Source organism: Ranitomeya imitator, chromosome 1, assembly GCF_032444005.1.
Source record: "Ranitomeya imitator isolate aRanImi1 chromosome 1, aRanImi1.pri, whole genome shotgun sequence".
Taxonomy (NCBI): Eukaryota; Metazoa; Chordata; class Amphibia; order Anura; family Dendrobatidae; genus Ranitomeya; species Ranitomeya imitator.
In genome coordinates, this window is record NC_091282.1 from 650,868,438 (window position 1) to 650,883,317 (window position 14,880).

The 14,880-nt window shown below is 42.6% G+C and overlaps 1 protein-coding gene across 1 annotated transcript; it reads left to right on the plus strand.

The window, feature by feature from the left end:
* The first annotated feature begins 3,132 nt into the window (after positions 1 to 3,132).
* Positions 3,133 to 4,411, plus strand: LOC138658012 (olfactory receptor-like protein OLF1). The gene has a single exon (XM_069745596.1). The coding sequence runs from the start codon at positions 3,133 to 3,135 to the stop codon at positions 4,066 to 4,068; it is 936 nt and encodes a 311-aa protein (XP_069601697.1). The 3' UTR covers positions 4,069 to 4,411.
* The last annotated feature ends 10,469 nt before the right edge of the window (positions 4,412 to 14,880 follow it).

Sequence of the window (14,880 nt, forward strand, 5' to 3'; positions counted from 1 at the left end):
CCTGGGTCCTCTGCTGTCTGTTGTGCTCCGTGTCGGGTTTTACAAGTTGCCCAGCATGGATCAATTCCATCATCTTCCTAGGCTAACTAGGTAAACATGGAGAAGCAAAGAGTCAAAAGCAGATGCTTTTTTTGAAAATTATGCACTTTTATTTGTTGTTGTCTCCTGTGCGAGTAAATCAACATATTAGTACAAGTCTTTCCAAAACACAACATGGTATTTGCTGGAAAATCTAGTAGAATATTTGGAAAAGCTCAAAGCAACTTGTTATCAAATTAATAGAGAGTGTGGGTGGGAGCCAGTAGTTTGTTTCGGTATGTGTCATTTTGTTCTGTCTTTATTAAAAGGTTTTACTTTTATGTTAAAGATCTTCTGTGATTCACTTTGTGTTTTCTTAAAGGTGACATTTTGGCATTCAGATATGTGCAATGCAAGTTTGTATAGTTCAATAAAAAGAATTGGAAGGAAAGAAAAAATACCTAGATATTAAAAAAAGAAAACTCATGCCAAGCCAAACATTGCTCAATAATTCACTATTTTTCATTGAATCGCTGAATTGTAAGATTCCACCACATTCTAAGGAAAAATAAGTCACATACACAGGGGCAATACAGATGAGCTAGGCAGTCTCAATGTTCCATGGTACCGAGGGTCTGATCAAGTTTTTTGTTTCTTTGTTTTTTCTGTCTTAAGGTTGTTTTTGTTTTGTACTAAACTCTTCTTTTGAATTAAAAAAAATCACAAAAATGGAGGAAATGGACTCCAATCTCTTTAAGTATGAATGATTTTTTTGTACGCCAGAATTTTTATGCAAATGTTAGAGTTGTGTGTAATGTTTTAACCAGTCATGTGACTTTTTTCATTAAATGGACGAAAAAGAGGTAAAAGACGAAAATAAAATATAAATTTTATTTTGTGCAAAAATAATTAACTTCCATGAGCCATTTTTAAGAATTTGGTGCTAAAAAAAGCCAACGAATACTACCAGACAGAAAACAAAAGTGACTTTAAAAAACCCAACACATAATGAGAACTACAGGCTGGGCTGTATTAACACATGGCCAGGTTCCTAGGCTTTTAAGTATTTCCGTCTCCTTCCAGAACTTCAATCTGTGACTGATATGCAGTTAAAAAAAATATTCTGCTGACCTATTTTTTTCACAGAGCAATTCCGCCTGTCTTTTTGAAATCCTGACATGTGCTTGTACATTTTGGCTGCCATCTTTTATTTCTAAAACTGGCTGGTTCCAATAGCCCGTGGCAACATACGAGCAGGTGGGATCAAGGTCACGACTAGACAGTATTGCTCATTGAAGTATAACAAAGGGGAAAGTAGCATGCCATTACAACTCAAACGCTAGTACGCTATTGGTTCATTGTGATATATTGCTATGTCGCAATAGCAATTAGATCCCTAGGGTGCAATTAACAGTGCTTAAAAAAACATTTGATGGGGTCAGAGTTACCAAGGGTCATTAAGTTACAGCTGTCTCCTCCTACTTGTCCATAAGAAGCCCAGTGCTCCAGTGTTCTGTACGAGAGAGCACCTGCCAGACTCCTCTGGCAGCGGCTTAGTTCCCATAGAACAAAACGATTTTCCATTGGCAATCCAACCAGCTGGATCCTCTTCTCCTTACAAAATCCTCTATTGAGGAGAGTTGTGAAGCTTCCATACACATCAGACTGCCGATATTGGCAGGTTCAGATAAGGTTAGGTTTAGTCTAATTTCTGTGGATTTTAGAAGTCAGCCTAACAAATAATGGAGCCAAATAGTGTCTGCAAATAAAGGGGTAGTATGAGATTATAAAGAAGGGTCTGTTTTTGGTCCAATAGAAGTTCCACTTTTGCCGATGGAAAGTGCCTGACATTGTTGAGCAGATGTAACACCCCAGGTAACCTGTTGTTACATTGGCATTGCTTTCCTCACGGGGAGAGTGATGTCACACTTGGAAGCAGTGAATGATCCATTTAGCAGGTAATCAGCACATACAACACTGAGGAGTCAGTTGCTAGGCCATTGCTAGGCAGTTAGGAAGAGTTGGGACTTGGTGAGAGGAGAGCGACATGTGAGGAAGGAAAGCTGGAGCCGTGCAACTCCTAGGAAGGAATGACAGAATAGAACAACTGATCTAGAGACTGAAAGGGAAAAGAGGCAAAGGTGAAGTTAAGGCCAGAGGAGAATAGCTGCAATTTAGCTACCTCTTGACAGAGCGCAGACACCGGTGGCTGGAAAACTGAGGTTGTGAGGGGCTCTTAAACTCACAGCAGAAACCGGCAGGACAACCAAACTACAGGTCACTTGCCCGCCCTAACACCTGAAGACACAGTGGCGTATAGAGCCTGGGTCGTGATAGAGACCCTGTGAAAAGGCTCGAGCCACCTGTCATACAGGTTTGTGTCCCACTTCAATAAAGGACAGATATAACTGAGAGGACCTTGCTAAGAAGCCATAGGCAGTAGGGAAATACACCACAGCGCTTGAGGGTAGGCTTCTAACCCCACCTGGTAAGGGGAAAATCCCAACTTGCTTCCAAGCCGACCGGACCACCACCAGCACCTGTGATCCGGTACCCTGGACTGTGGCTGCCTGAATTGCTTGAGTAAAGAGGTAAAGAGACTGCAACCTTGTGTCCTCTGTTTCTTATTACACCATCCTCATCTACACATGGGAGCCCTGGGGACCTACTTCACCTGTGGGAAGTTATACCATCTAGCTGGCATAACATCTCCCCAGAGGACCCCTTTAAGCAGCATCGATCCCTACTGACCGTGTACCACAGGTGGCATCACAAACTTTCCCTTATTTCTACAAATCCCTTTAAAGACCGTCTCTTTAACATGGGCATCCAGGGCCACGGACCAAGTCGCCATTGCCGTGACTCATCCCTTTAAGTAACAGACCGGGTACTGAGTATGCCACGGCCCTGGCAGGCAACTCACAGACAGTCAAAGAGCATTTACCATCTTAAGGGTCCATCATATATAAACCCATCTAGCGGTGACACATGATCCACTGTAGTATGGGGGTGTTTAAAAAGTGGCAGAAATAACTTTCAGATACTCCAGAGTGCCCAACTATATCAATACTAGTTATGGCCTTTTATTTTTTTAGGTACATCTGGAGAAGTGTAATGGAACAGCTCAACCAAACAAGTGTGAAGTCATTCATCCTTCTCGGTCTCTCCGGCATACCCCAACTTCAGGCAATCTACTTCCTGCTATTCTTGATTATATATACCATTACACTGACAGGAAATGTCCTATTAATTGTAGTGGTCAGGATCAACAGCCAACTGCGCACCCCTATGTACTTCTTCCTCAGCAACCTCTCATTCATTGACATCTGTTTCTCCTCTACCGTTGTGCCCAAATTACTCGTAAATACATTGTCTCAAGACAAAAGCATTTCCTTCTTAGGATGTGCCTCTCAGATGTATTTCTCGCTGGCTTTGGGAGCTACGGAATGTATAACACTGGCAGTGATGGCCTATGACAGATATGTAGCCATTTGCAATCCCTTACGATACCAAATCATAATGAACAAGAAGGTATGTTTGTGTCTGGCTGCTTTTTCCTGGACTGTAAGCTTCCTAAATGCCATTATCCATGCTGCCTTCACCTTCCAGTTGCCCTACTGCAAGTCCCACCATGTCAACCATTTCTTCTGCGAGATGCCACCACTCTTCAAGCTCTCTTGTCATGATACTTTATTTAATGAGGTGGCTGTGTACATCTCTGGTGGGATAATAGCACTTTGCTCCTTTTTGTTGACTTTAGTTTCTTACTTTCACATTATCACCACCATCTTGAAGATACGTTCCACCAAAGGTAGATACAAAGCATTCTCCACCTGTGCTTCACACCTAACTGTGGTTTCACTTTACTACGGAACTATTATGTTTATGTATTTACGTCCCCGACACAGTTACTTTCCAGATCGAGACCGAGCCATTGCTATTCTCTACACCGTGGTGACTCCCATGTTGAATCCTATCATCTACAGTATAAGAAATAAGGATGTCACTGGAACCCTAAGAAAGAAGTTGTCCCGAAAAGAAAATAAGTAAAAATACAGTCTTGCCATTGAAAACCATCTAAAGGAATATAAAAAATGGTGGAACTCTGTAGTTCCACCATAAAAGGTTCTAAAGTAATTTGAAGGTTGTGGTAGGGTTTGTGGTGTCAAACAATTAAGATTTAAGACTAAGCACAAAAGGAGAAAGATGGTGATTGGGTATGGGACAATGCGGGTGTCCTGTTTGGGGGCAAATCTACATTCAAATGTGTGATTTTGGGGGGTTACAGGTGGAATAAAAAATTCCTAGAAGGACTTCCTGTTACATCTCTACCTGGACCTGCGCAAGTGACATATGCCTTTGTAACCAAGTGCCACCATATTCATTCTGTGGGAGGCACCGTTGATAGAGGAGATGCAATGGCTAATATCGTTGAGCGGCAAAGGCACTGTCCAGCCAGATATACTGATACTGTCCAATCAAGCAGACTCGGTGTATGCTGTCCAATACCCCAGTAGGTGTAATCAATTCCTTGCTGTGGCCAGTGCTACAGCACCACACCTTACTACTTAAACTCCCAGCATACAGCATGTAATTGCCAATGACTGTTTGGTTATCCTATGTCTCTGCTGATATTTGTATGCTTTGTTCCTGATTCTGAGTCTACCATTTCCGCCCCCTGGGTTTGTCCTTAATAATACTGACCCAACTTTGTTTGACTATCCTTGCCTCAGACTTGCTCCTTCAGCCAGCCAGTTTTGTAGTAATCCGAGGATGCCAAGTGCACCCTTGGTGTGGATAAATGCCTCTTTGCACTTATTTAGACTAATGTCACTTTTCCAATGTTGATTGTGTTGACTTGCCAAGAGCAAGCACTGACTGAAGATAAACCTTTGTTATGTGATCAATGTCCATGTGTAAAAGAAAGAGCACACAAATATATCTCTCCTGGCTTCTGACATTGGTAATTTCCTCTGCTATCACTTCAGGGCAGAAGAGCGTGCTGACACAATACTGTAGCAGGATTTCCAAGGGCAATGGGTTCCTTTCCTATCCCTCAAGGTAGGAGGACCCTAGACTACCCCTGTACCCCAGATTACCCCTCAAGGTGGAGTTGCTGTGGCCTATTACCTTGCTCTGCTCCTATATGCATGCTGATTTTTGTTACTCCCCCCACCCAGGGAGGTATGGGGCAAAAATGTATAGGATAACACAAACCTGACAGACAGGGGAGACAGATAGGGATAAAATAAGTCAACAATCATACAAATACACTCACCAATCAACCGAGTGGAAATTAAGTGAACAGTAGGTGGGGTAAACCAAATGGGAGAGGATTAGGATGAATACACAATGGCAAATTCACCCAGATATCACCTGTAAACTACACCAACTGACTGTTACTAACTCAAGACCCTCCTTCACCACCAAACTAGGAAGTTGCAACTATTACTAACAATTCCCTATTGCAACAGGTGAGTATACATACCTGAGAGGAGTGGCCAACACAGAACAGCTATGAGAAATCAGGACACAGAGTGTGAGGAGACGGACAAAACTGATTAACCCTTGCAATAACAAAGCAAGGAAAACCTGCATTGCTAATAGGAAGGTGAAGCACATCTAATACTTGCAAGGGTTTGTGCAACCAGACGCCAGAATTTTCTGGCTCCTCTCTGTGGTGGTATTCTCATGATAAGAGCACAATACATTCTCTCCTCGCTGATAACCTAGCTTGAGTATAGCTGAGTATCTGACTGAAGCTAAACTTCTGTTATTTGATGACTGTCCATGTTTAGGAAAGAGAGCACACAAATCATTCTCTCTTAGCTGCTGACATTGCTCCTCTCCTCTGCTAACACTTCAGTGCAGGAGAAAGCGCCCAAATCTCTCACTCCTTGCTTCTGACATTGCTCGTCTCATCTACTATCTCTGCACTGACAGTACACAAATTAATTTCTCCTTACTTCTGAAATTGCTTGTCTCTTCTTCTCTATCACTTCAGTGCAGGAGACAGCACACAAATCACTCTACTCACTTTTAACATTGCTTTTCTCCTCAGCTGTCACTTTACTGCAAGAGAAAGCTCACAAATCACTCTCTCCTCACTTCTGACATTGCTCATCTCCTCTGCTATCTCTTCAGTGCAAGAGAGGCAACACAAATCACTCTCTTAGCGCTTGTGACATTGCTTGTCTCCTTGACTATCAGTTCAGTTCCAGAGAGCGCACACAGATCACTCTATCCTCGCTTCTGACATTGCTTGTCTTCTCTATTATCTCTTCAGTGCAGGAGAGAGCACTCAAATTGCTCACTCCTTGCCTTTAACATTGTTTGTCTCATCTACTATCTCTTCACTGTAGGAGAAATGAATCTCTCATTACTTCTGAAATTTTTTGTCTCCTCTGCGATCACTTCAGTGCAGGAGAGAGCACGCATATCACTCTGTACTCACTTCTGACATTGCTTCTCTCCTCTGCTGTCACTTCAGTTTTCACTAGAGTGAAGAAATTACTTTCTCCTTGCTGTGATTTGTGAGTTCTCTCCTGCACTTAAAGGGAACCTGTCACCCCCAAAATCGAAGATGAGCTAAGCCCACTAGCATCAAGAGCTTATCTACAGCATTCTGTAATGCTGTAGATAAGCCCCCGATGTATCCTGAAAGATGAGATAAAGAAGTTAGATTACACTCACCTGGGCGGGCGGTCCGATCCGATGGGTGTCGCGGTCCGGGCCTCCCATCTTCATAGGATGACGTCCTCTTCTTGTCTTCACGCTGCGGCACTGGCGCAGATGTACCTTGTCTGTCCTGTTGAGGGCAGAGCACAGTACTGCAATGCGCAGGCGCTGGGCCTCTCTGACCTTTCCTGGTGCCTGCGCACTGCAGTACTTTGCTCTGCCCTCAACAGGGCAGACAAAGTACGCCAGCGCTGGAGCCGCAGCGAGAAGACCAGAAGAGAACATCATTGTAAAAAGATGGGAGGCTCCAGACCAGACCACGACGCCCATCAGACCTAGACCGCAGCGGGACCGCCCCTGGGTGTGTATAATCTAACCTCTTTTTCTCATCTTTCAGGATACATCGGGGGCTTATCTACAGCATCTCTTCTCACTCCTGACTTTCCTTGTTTCCTCTGCTATTGCTTAAAGGGAACCTGTCACCCCCAAAATCGAAGATGAGCTAAGCCCACTGGCATCAGGGGCTTATCTACAGCATTCTGTAATGCTGTAGATAAGCCCCCGATTTATCCTGAAAGATGAGAAAAAGAGGTTAGATTATACTCACCCAGGGGCGGTCGCGCTGCGGTCCGGTCCTATGGGCATCGCGGTCCAGGGCCTCCCATCTTCTTATGATGACATCCTCTTCTTGTCTTCACGCTGCGGCTCCAGCGCAGGCATACTTTGTCTTACCTGTTGAGGGCAGAGCACAGTACTGCAATGCGCAGGCGCTGGGCCTCTCTGACCTTTCCCGGCACCTGCGCACTGCAGTACATTGCTCTGCCCTCAACAGGGCAGACAAAGTATGCCTGCACTGGAGCCTCAGCGTGAAGACCAGAAGAGGACGTCATCGTAAGAAGATGGGTGGCCCCGGACCGGACTGTGACACCCATCGGACCGGACATCTTCGATTTTGGGGGTGACAGATTGCCTTTAAGCAATAGCAGAGGAAACAAGGAAAGTCAGGAGTGAGAAGAGAGTGACTTTTATGCAAAACCCTGCACAGGGAGAAGGATCACATAACTGAGGTTTATCTTCAAATAACAAAAATATTTGTATATTAGCTTTCCGACTGAGCACTCCACCCTCCAGACTGGTGGTTAAAATTGTAGCAGGATCCTACCTACCCATAAATTCAGGCTTTAGCAAAAGAGGGGTATTCACACCTAGCCATAAATTCAGGCTTCAGCCTAAGAGAGGTATTCACAGCAGACCCGTAGTTTCCCAGCAAACCGGAGATCACCTTGTCGTTGCTTGGCATGCGTGAATTGGCCAAATTATGTGCTAAGTAACTCCATTTTTTCTTATTATCTAAAGCAGTAATTCTATTCATATTTCATATATTTCATACTTATATGCTTTAAAACTACAGTGTGCAACTTTATTTGCTTGTTATTTGTTGAGATGGCTACTTGCATTTCACACCTGTATTGACCAGTTTTCTGATTTGGAAGTGCCAGTGAGTTTTTTGTCATTTGTATATTAGCCCTCTGACAGAGCACTCAGCCCTCCAGCCAGTAGCAGTTTTATTTGCAGCAGGATCTTACCCATAAATTTAGGCTTCAACCTAAGAGAGGTATTCACACTAGACACATAGGTTCCCATCAAACTGGAGATCACCTTGTCGTTTGCTGCTGGGCATGCATGAATTGGCCAAATTATGTGCTAAGCATCTCCAAGTTTTCTTATTATCTAGAGCAGTAATGCTATTCATATTTCATATTTACATGCTTTAGCACTACAGACAGTGTCGGACTGGCCCACCTGAGGATTCTCCGGTGGGCCCAGGCACTAACACCTGCTGGCATATTGGCCAGCAGCTTCCTAGGGCCCCCACTGCTCCAGGGCCTGTCCCCGCTGCTAAAGAGAAATATTCACGCTTCCCCATGCCCCCATGGGCGTGGAGAGGCGTGAATACCATTTCACTTTAATAGCGGGCAGCGTTAGCTGCAGGCTGAGGTTAACACTGCCTGCGGCTGCTGCTGAATGGGGGGCCCTGGAGGTGGTCCTTGATTGCGATCCCTGCAGCTTTGGACCAGAGCAGAGCTGCAGGGATCCACGCAGTCCTCCTTCCTGCCCAGCACTTCCTGTCTGAATCTGCACGGCTGGGTGACGTCATCATTCAGCGTGGCTGTTTCAGAGAGAAAGTTGCCGGGATGTGCTGCAACTGCTGGGAATGTGCGGAGAGGTGAGTGGGTGCTGTGTGTGCGGCTGTGTGTGTCTGTGTGTGTGCCTGCTTGTGTGTGGCTGTGTGTGTGTGTCTGTATGTGCGTCTCTGCCTGCCTGCGCGTGTGTCCCTGCCGCCGTGTGTGCAGCTGTGTGTGTGTGTGGGGGGAGGCAATGATGACGATGGTGCTGGAGGCAATGATGATGGTGGTGGGGCAATGATGATGATGATGGTGGTGGGGGAAGCAATGATGATGATGGTGCTGGAGGCAATGATGATGGTAGTAGGGGCAATGATGATGATGGTGCTGGAGGCAATGATGATGGTGGTGGGGGCAATGATGATGGTAGTAGGGGCAATGATGATGGTGCTGGAGGCAATGATGATGGTGGGGGGGCAATGATGATGGTGGTGGGGCAATGATGATGGTGGTGGGGCAATGATGATGATGGTGGTGGGGGAAGCAATGATGATGATGGTGCTGGAGGCAATGATGATGGTAGTAGGGGCAATGATGATGATGGTGCTGGAGGCAATGATGATGGTGCTGGAGGCAATGATGATGGTAGTAGGGGCAATGATGATGATGGTGCTGGAGGCAATGATGATGGTGGTGGGGGCAATGATGATGGTGGTGGGGCAATGATGATGATGATGGTGGTGGGGGAAGCAATGATGATGATGGTGCTGGAGGCAATGATGATGGTAGTAGGGGCAATGATGATGATGGTGCTGGAGGCAATGATGGTGGTGGTGGGGGCAATGATGATGATGATGGTGGTGGGGGCAATGATGGTGGTGGGGGAGGCAATGTTGATGATAGTGGTGGTGGGGAAGCAATGATGGCGGTTGGGAAGGCAATGATTATGATGGTGGGGAGGCAGTGATTATGGTGGTGGGGGAGGCAATGATGATGGTGGTTGGGTAGAAAGCAATGATGGTTGTGGTGTAAAGGACAAAGATGGTAGTGGTGTAAAGGACAATGGTACTGGGGAGGAGGCAATGATGGAGGTGGTAATGAGTACAATGGTGGAGGGGGAGAACAATGATGATGGTGGAGGGGGCTGCATTATACCCTTTCAGGGGGGCTGCATTATACCATATGAGGGGGCTAGATTATAATTCTAAGGGGGGCTGACTTATGAGGGGTTGGCATTATACTCTGAGGGGGCTACACTATATTCTGTGGAGGGGCTGCATTATATTATATGTGGGGACTGCATTATTCTCTCAGGTGGCTACATCATACTATATGAGGGGAGCTGCATTATGCCCTATTATGCTACAGTATATTCTATGGGGGGCTGCCTTATGAGGGGTTGGCATTATACTCTGAGGGGGCTACATTATATTCTGTGGAGGGGCTGCATTATATTATATGTGGGGACTGCATTATTCTCTCAGGTGGCTACATCATACTATATGAGGGGTGCTGCATTATGCCCTATGAGGGGGGCTACAGTATATTCTATGGGGGCTGCCTTAGGGGGGTTGCATTATACTCTGAGGGGCTACATTATATTTTGTGGAGGGGTTGCATTATGCCATATGAGGGAGCTACATTATATTCTATGGGGGGCTGCATTATACTTTATTATGCCCTAATAATAAAGGGGGTTGCATTATATTTTGTGGGGTGCTCTATTATACCCTATGAGGTGGACTGCATTATATTCCATGAGGGAGGCTACATTATATTCTATGGGGGAGGCTGCATTATATTCTATGGGGAGCTGCATTATATTCTGTGGGAGGCTACATTATATTCTATGAGGGGGCTACTTTATATTCTATGAGGGGCTACCTCAACCCCTGCTACATAATTAAAATGTGTACTACCTTATATTATGCCCTGATATTAGCGTGTTTTACTACACAATTGATGGTCTTGAATTTATTTCTATGTAGCTACATAGTGGGCCCCAAGAATGATTTTCTCTGGTGGGCCCAAGGTGCTCCAGTCCGTCGCTGACTACAGAGTGCAACTTTATTTGTTAGATGTTTATTGTCAGACAACATTGGCTTTGGGCAAACCATTGATGTCAATCAACATAGGAGTGCTCAGGGTGCACGGAGCAGCTTTATGTGCACATTACAATACAGGTATCATTTTTATTGAAATTCTGTGACCATACAGCCATATCATAAGTTTGATTAGTTAAACCAGCCTGACGGATTCCCTTTAAGTCTGCAACACTATTTTAGTCACTTCCTTATTTTAGTTCCTTTAAAATAAGGCTATTTACCATTGTTTCAAGTGTGGAGTTAAATCCTTTTCTTATAACTGTGGACATTATTGGGGAAATCCAAACAAAAATATAAGAAAAAGATAGATAAAAGAACACGGCTGAGAAAACGTACCCCCCATACAGGTATGGCACACAATTTATAAAAGTGAATATTTCAGCATTAATAGGGATCAAAAACATAAGAGCCATCTTCACAGAATGCATCCTTAGTAATACAGAAGATGACTCTCTTACCTTAATAGGCCCTGGGGGGGTGACAGGTTCCCTTTAAAATACCAGCCCGCAGCTGACCCAGAAATGGCACATCACAGGAGATGCTCCAACTCTGGCGCTTCGCCTTCACTCTTTCTGATTGCCTGCTGTGTTGTCAATTGGAGTAATGGGAAATGGGATTGATCTCAGCTATGAATTATCCAAAATCACAGACAGCTGGCATCATGTCCTGGTGCTAATAGTGGAGAGGAGCCCCCATTACTAACCTAGTAATAAAAAGTAGAAAGCACACACCGTAAATGAACACTCCCCAACAATTTCCCTTGTTTACCATTTTATTAAAACAAAACAACCCATGCAGGTCCGACATAGTCCAAAAATTCAATGTAGTCACCAAACGTAAACCTGAAAAACATAAAAAGAGAGAGGAGCATCTTTTCTGATGTCACTGCTCTTCAGAGCCGCCATTGACTTCCCTCATGAAAGCCACCGGCGAAACGCGTCAAGAAATAGCTTTTGGTTTGAGATCAGAATTCTACCATAATTTGCTGTATTGTGGTTTCAATGTGGACCACGTAATACACTTGCTATCTTTGACTCTATGTTACTTCTAATCTATCCAGTCTCATTATTATATGATACATAGTAGAACTGGGGATACATCCCTATTTGCTTCAACACTCTTACACTTTATGGAAAGACGCCCCTTCTGATGCTATGATAGCATTAAAATATGCCCATCCTATTACAGCTGTGTAACGCACCTTATATGTACTTACAGCAGAACATGTATATATGGATGTGCATGATAAAGCAATTATGTATTTGTATACATCAGTAACATTAAATGTGTTTATGGCTTAGATTTCATTTGTGGTCATTTACCCCCTTATCATGATTTTATATAGTTTCATATTCAATAAAAATGTATCTGTAAAATTTGGACAAAAACATTTTGGTCATATATCCTTTTGTAGGCTATATATGGTTCACCAATTTCTTAAAACAAAAACAACCCATGCAGCTCCAACGTAGTCCAGGGAATCCAACGTAGTCAAGGGAATTCGACATAGTCCGTAAAGGGAAACCTGAAAAACAAAAAAAGAGAGGCGTAGTCCAGCACTTCCCACGTCGTTACTGATGTCACTGCTCTCCAGAGCAGCCAGGTCTCACAGAGCTCAGCATGAACCAGGAGTGGCTGCTGCTAAAGCCTATGGAGTCTCAGAACGAGCCTCCATAGGCTTTGTACGACTGATTCGGGGAATGTCATGAGAAGCGCTGGACTATGACGGACCTGCGTGGGACCTTTTTTTACAATAAATTGGTGAACGAGGGTCAGTGTCTTGTTTTTATGTTTTTTCAGGTTACCATTTGTAGACTACGGTGGAATCTCTGGAGTACATTGGACTCCCTGGACCTGAATAGTATTTTTTTATTTTTATAAATTGATGCATCAGGGAAGAAATAATGGGGCATTCTTATTTTAAATAAACAATTTTTGTGTGTGTTTTTTTCCTTACCCCAATTGCCAACGCACCAGGACAATCAGTATGAGCGAAGGCGAAGCACTAGAATTTTGGCGCATCTAATGTGATGTTCCACTTCTGGGGCAGCTGTGGGTTTGTATTTTAGGCTGGGAAGGGACCAATAACCAGGAACCTTCCCTGCCTGAAAATATCAGCCTGAAGCTGTCTTCTTTACCTTGGCTGGTTTCATAAAATAAGGGAGACCCCATGTCATTTTTTTTTCATTTATTTACTAGTTTAAAAAAACAAAGGTGCAATTTTAAAATATGTAGGAGCATTGTGAAATTATTTATCTGCAAGATATCTATTATCTATTTATTCTCTACCTATAGAAAAAATGGAAGCAGCACATCATCATAGTGCAAAAACAAGTAGCTTTTAATAGCCCATCATGCAATGTTTCGGCTCTGTGTGTGAGCCTTCTTCAAGCTGCTTCCATTTTTACAAGGACCGCTATGTAATTAGGGAGCCCTGCACCTGGCTATTTTTTATGAAGTGCTGTTGTTGGTTTTATTTTTCTAACTATTCTCTATCTATCTACTATCTACTGTATCTATTAGCTATCTATTATCTATCTTTATTATCTATCTATTATCTATTTATCTACTGATCTATCTATTATCAATCTATATGCCTAACTATTATCTATCTATTTTCTATATATCTATTATCTTTTTATCTATTATCTATTATCTATCTGTTATCTATATATCTATTATTAGTGATGAGCGAGTATACTCATTGCTCGGCTTTTCCTGAGCACGCTCGGGTGATCTCTCAGTATTTGGTATTGCTTGGAGATATTTATTTTTCATCGCCTCAGCTGCATGATTTATGACTGCTGGACAGGCTGAATACATGTGGGAATTCCCTAACAAACAGGCATTCCTCACATGTATTCAGCGTATCTGGAAGCCGTAAATCATGCAACTGAGGTGATGAAAACTAAATCTCCGAGCAATAGCAAATACTCGGAGGCCACCCGAGCGTGCTCCGGAAAACCCGAGCAACGAGTATACTCGCTCATCACTATCTATTATCTATTTATCTATCTATAATCTATATTGTCCATCAACTGTTAACTATATTTCTATTATTATAGAAGATTGATTCCAGCTCACCCAGTTGCTCTATGCTCATCCAGTTGGGGCTCAGACTCCGGCCTCGCCCTGGCCTCACATCAAGGAAAATAGAAAAAATTGGAGTCCGGCTCAACAGGACTGGATTTAACTTTTTTTTTCATTTTTCAGAAGAAATTATAGCGTATACAAAAGAAAAATGTACATGGTCGACATGACCCATTCGATGCGTTTCGACTGCACTAGGCAGTCTTACTCGTCGACATGTACATTTTTTATTGTATGCACTATAATATCTTTTGAAATATCTATCTATCCATTATCTGTCTATCCATGATATATTATCTTTCTATTATTTATCTATCTATTATCTATCTGTTATTTATCTTATCAATCTATCATCTATCCATTATCTATATATTATCTGTTTATCTATCATCTATTATCTATCAACTATCTATTAATTAACTATCTATCTATTATTTATCTATAATCTATTATCTATCTATTATCTATCTTTCTATTATCTATCTAATATTTCTTATTTATCTATTAATATATTATCTATCTATTATCTACTTATTATCAATCTATTATATATCTATTGTTTATATATCTAATTATTATCTATTATCCATCTATCATAATTATCTATCTATTATATATCTATTATCTATCTATAATCTATCTCTCTATTATCTATCTAGTATCTATGTATTATCTATCTATTAATCTATTATCTATCTATTACATGTCTATCTATTATATCTCCATCTATTATCTGTCTATTATCTATCTATTATCCATCTATCATCAATTATCTATCTATTATCTATCCATCTCTATCTATTATGTATCTATCATATATTTATCTATTTAATATCTATCTATTTATCTATCTATATACTATT

Coding starts and splice junctions, on each gene's coding strand:
- LOC138658012 (XM_069745596.1), top strand. CDS start 3,133: ATGGAACAGCTCAACCAAACAAGTGTGAAGTCATTCATCCTTCTCGGT.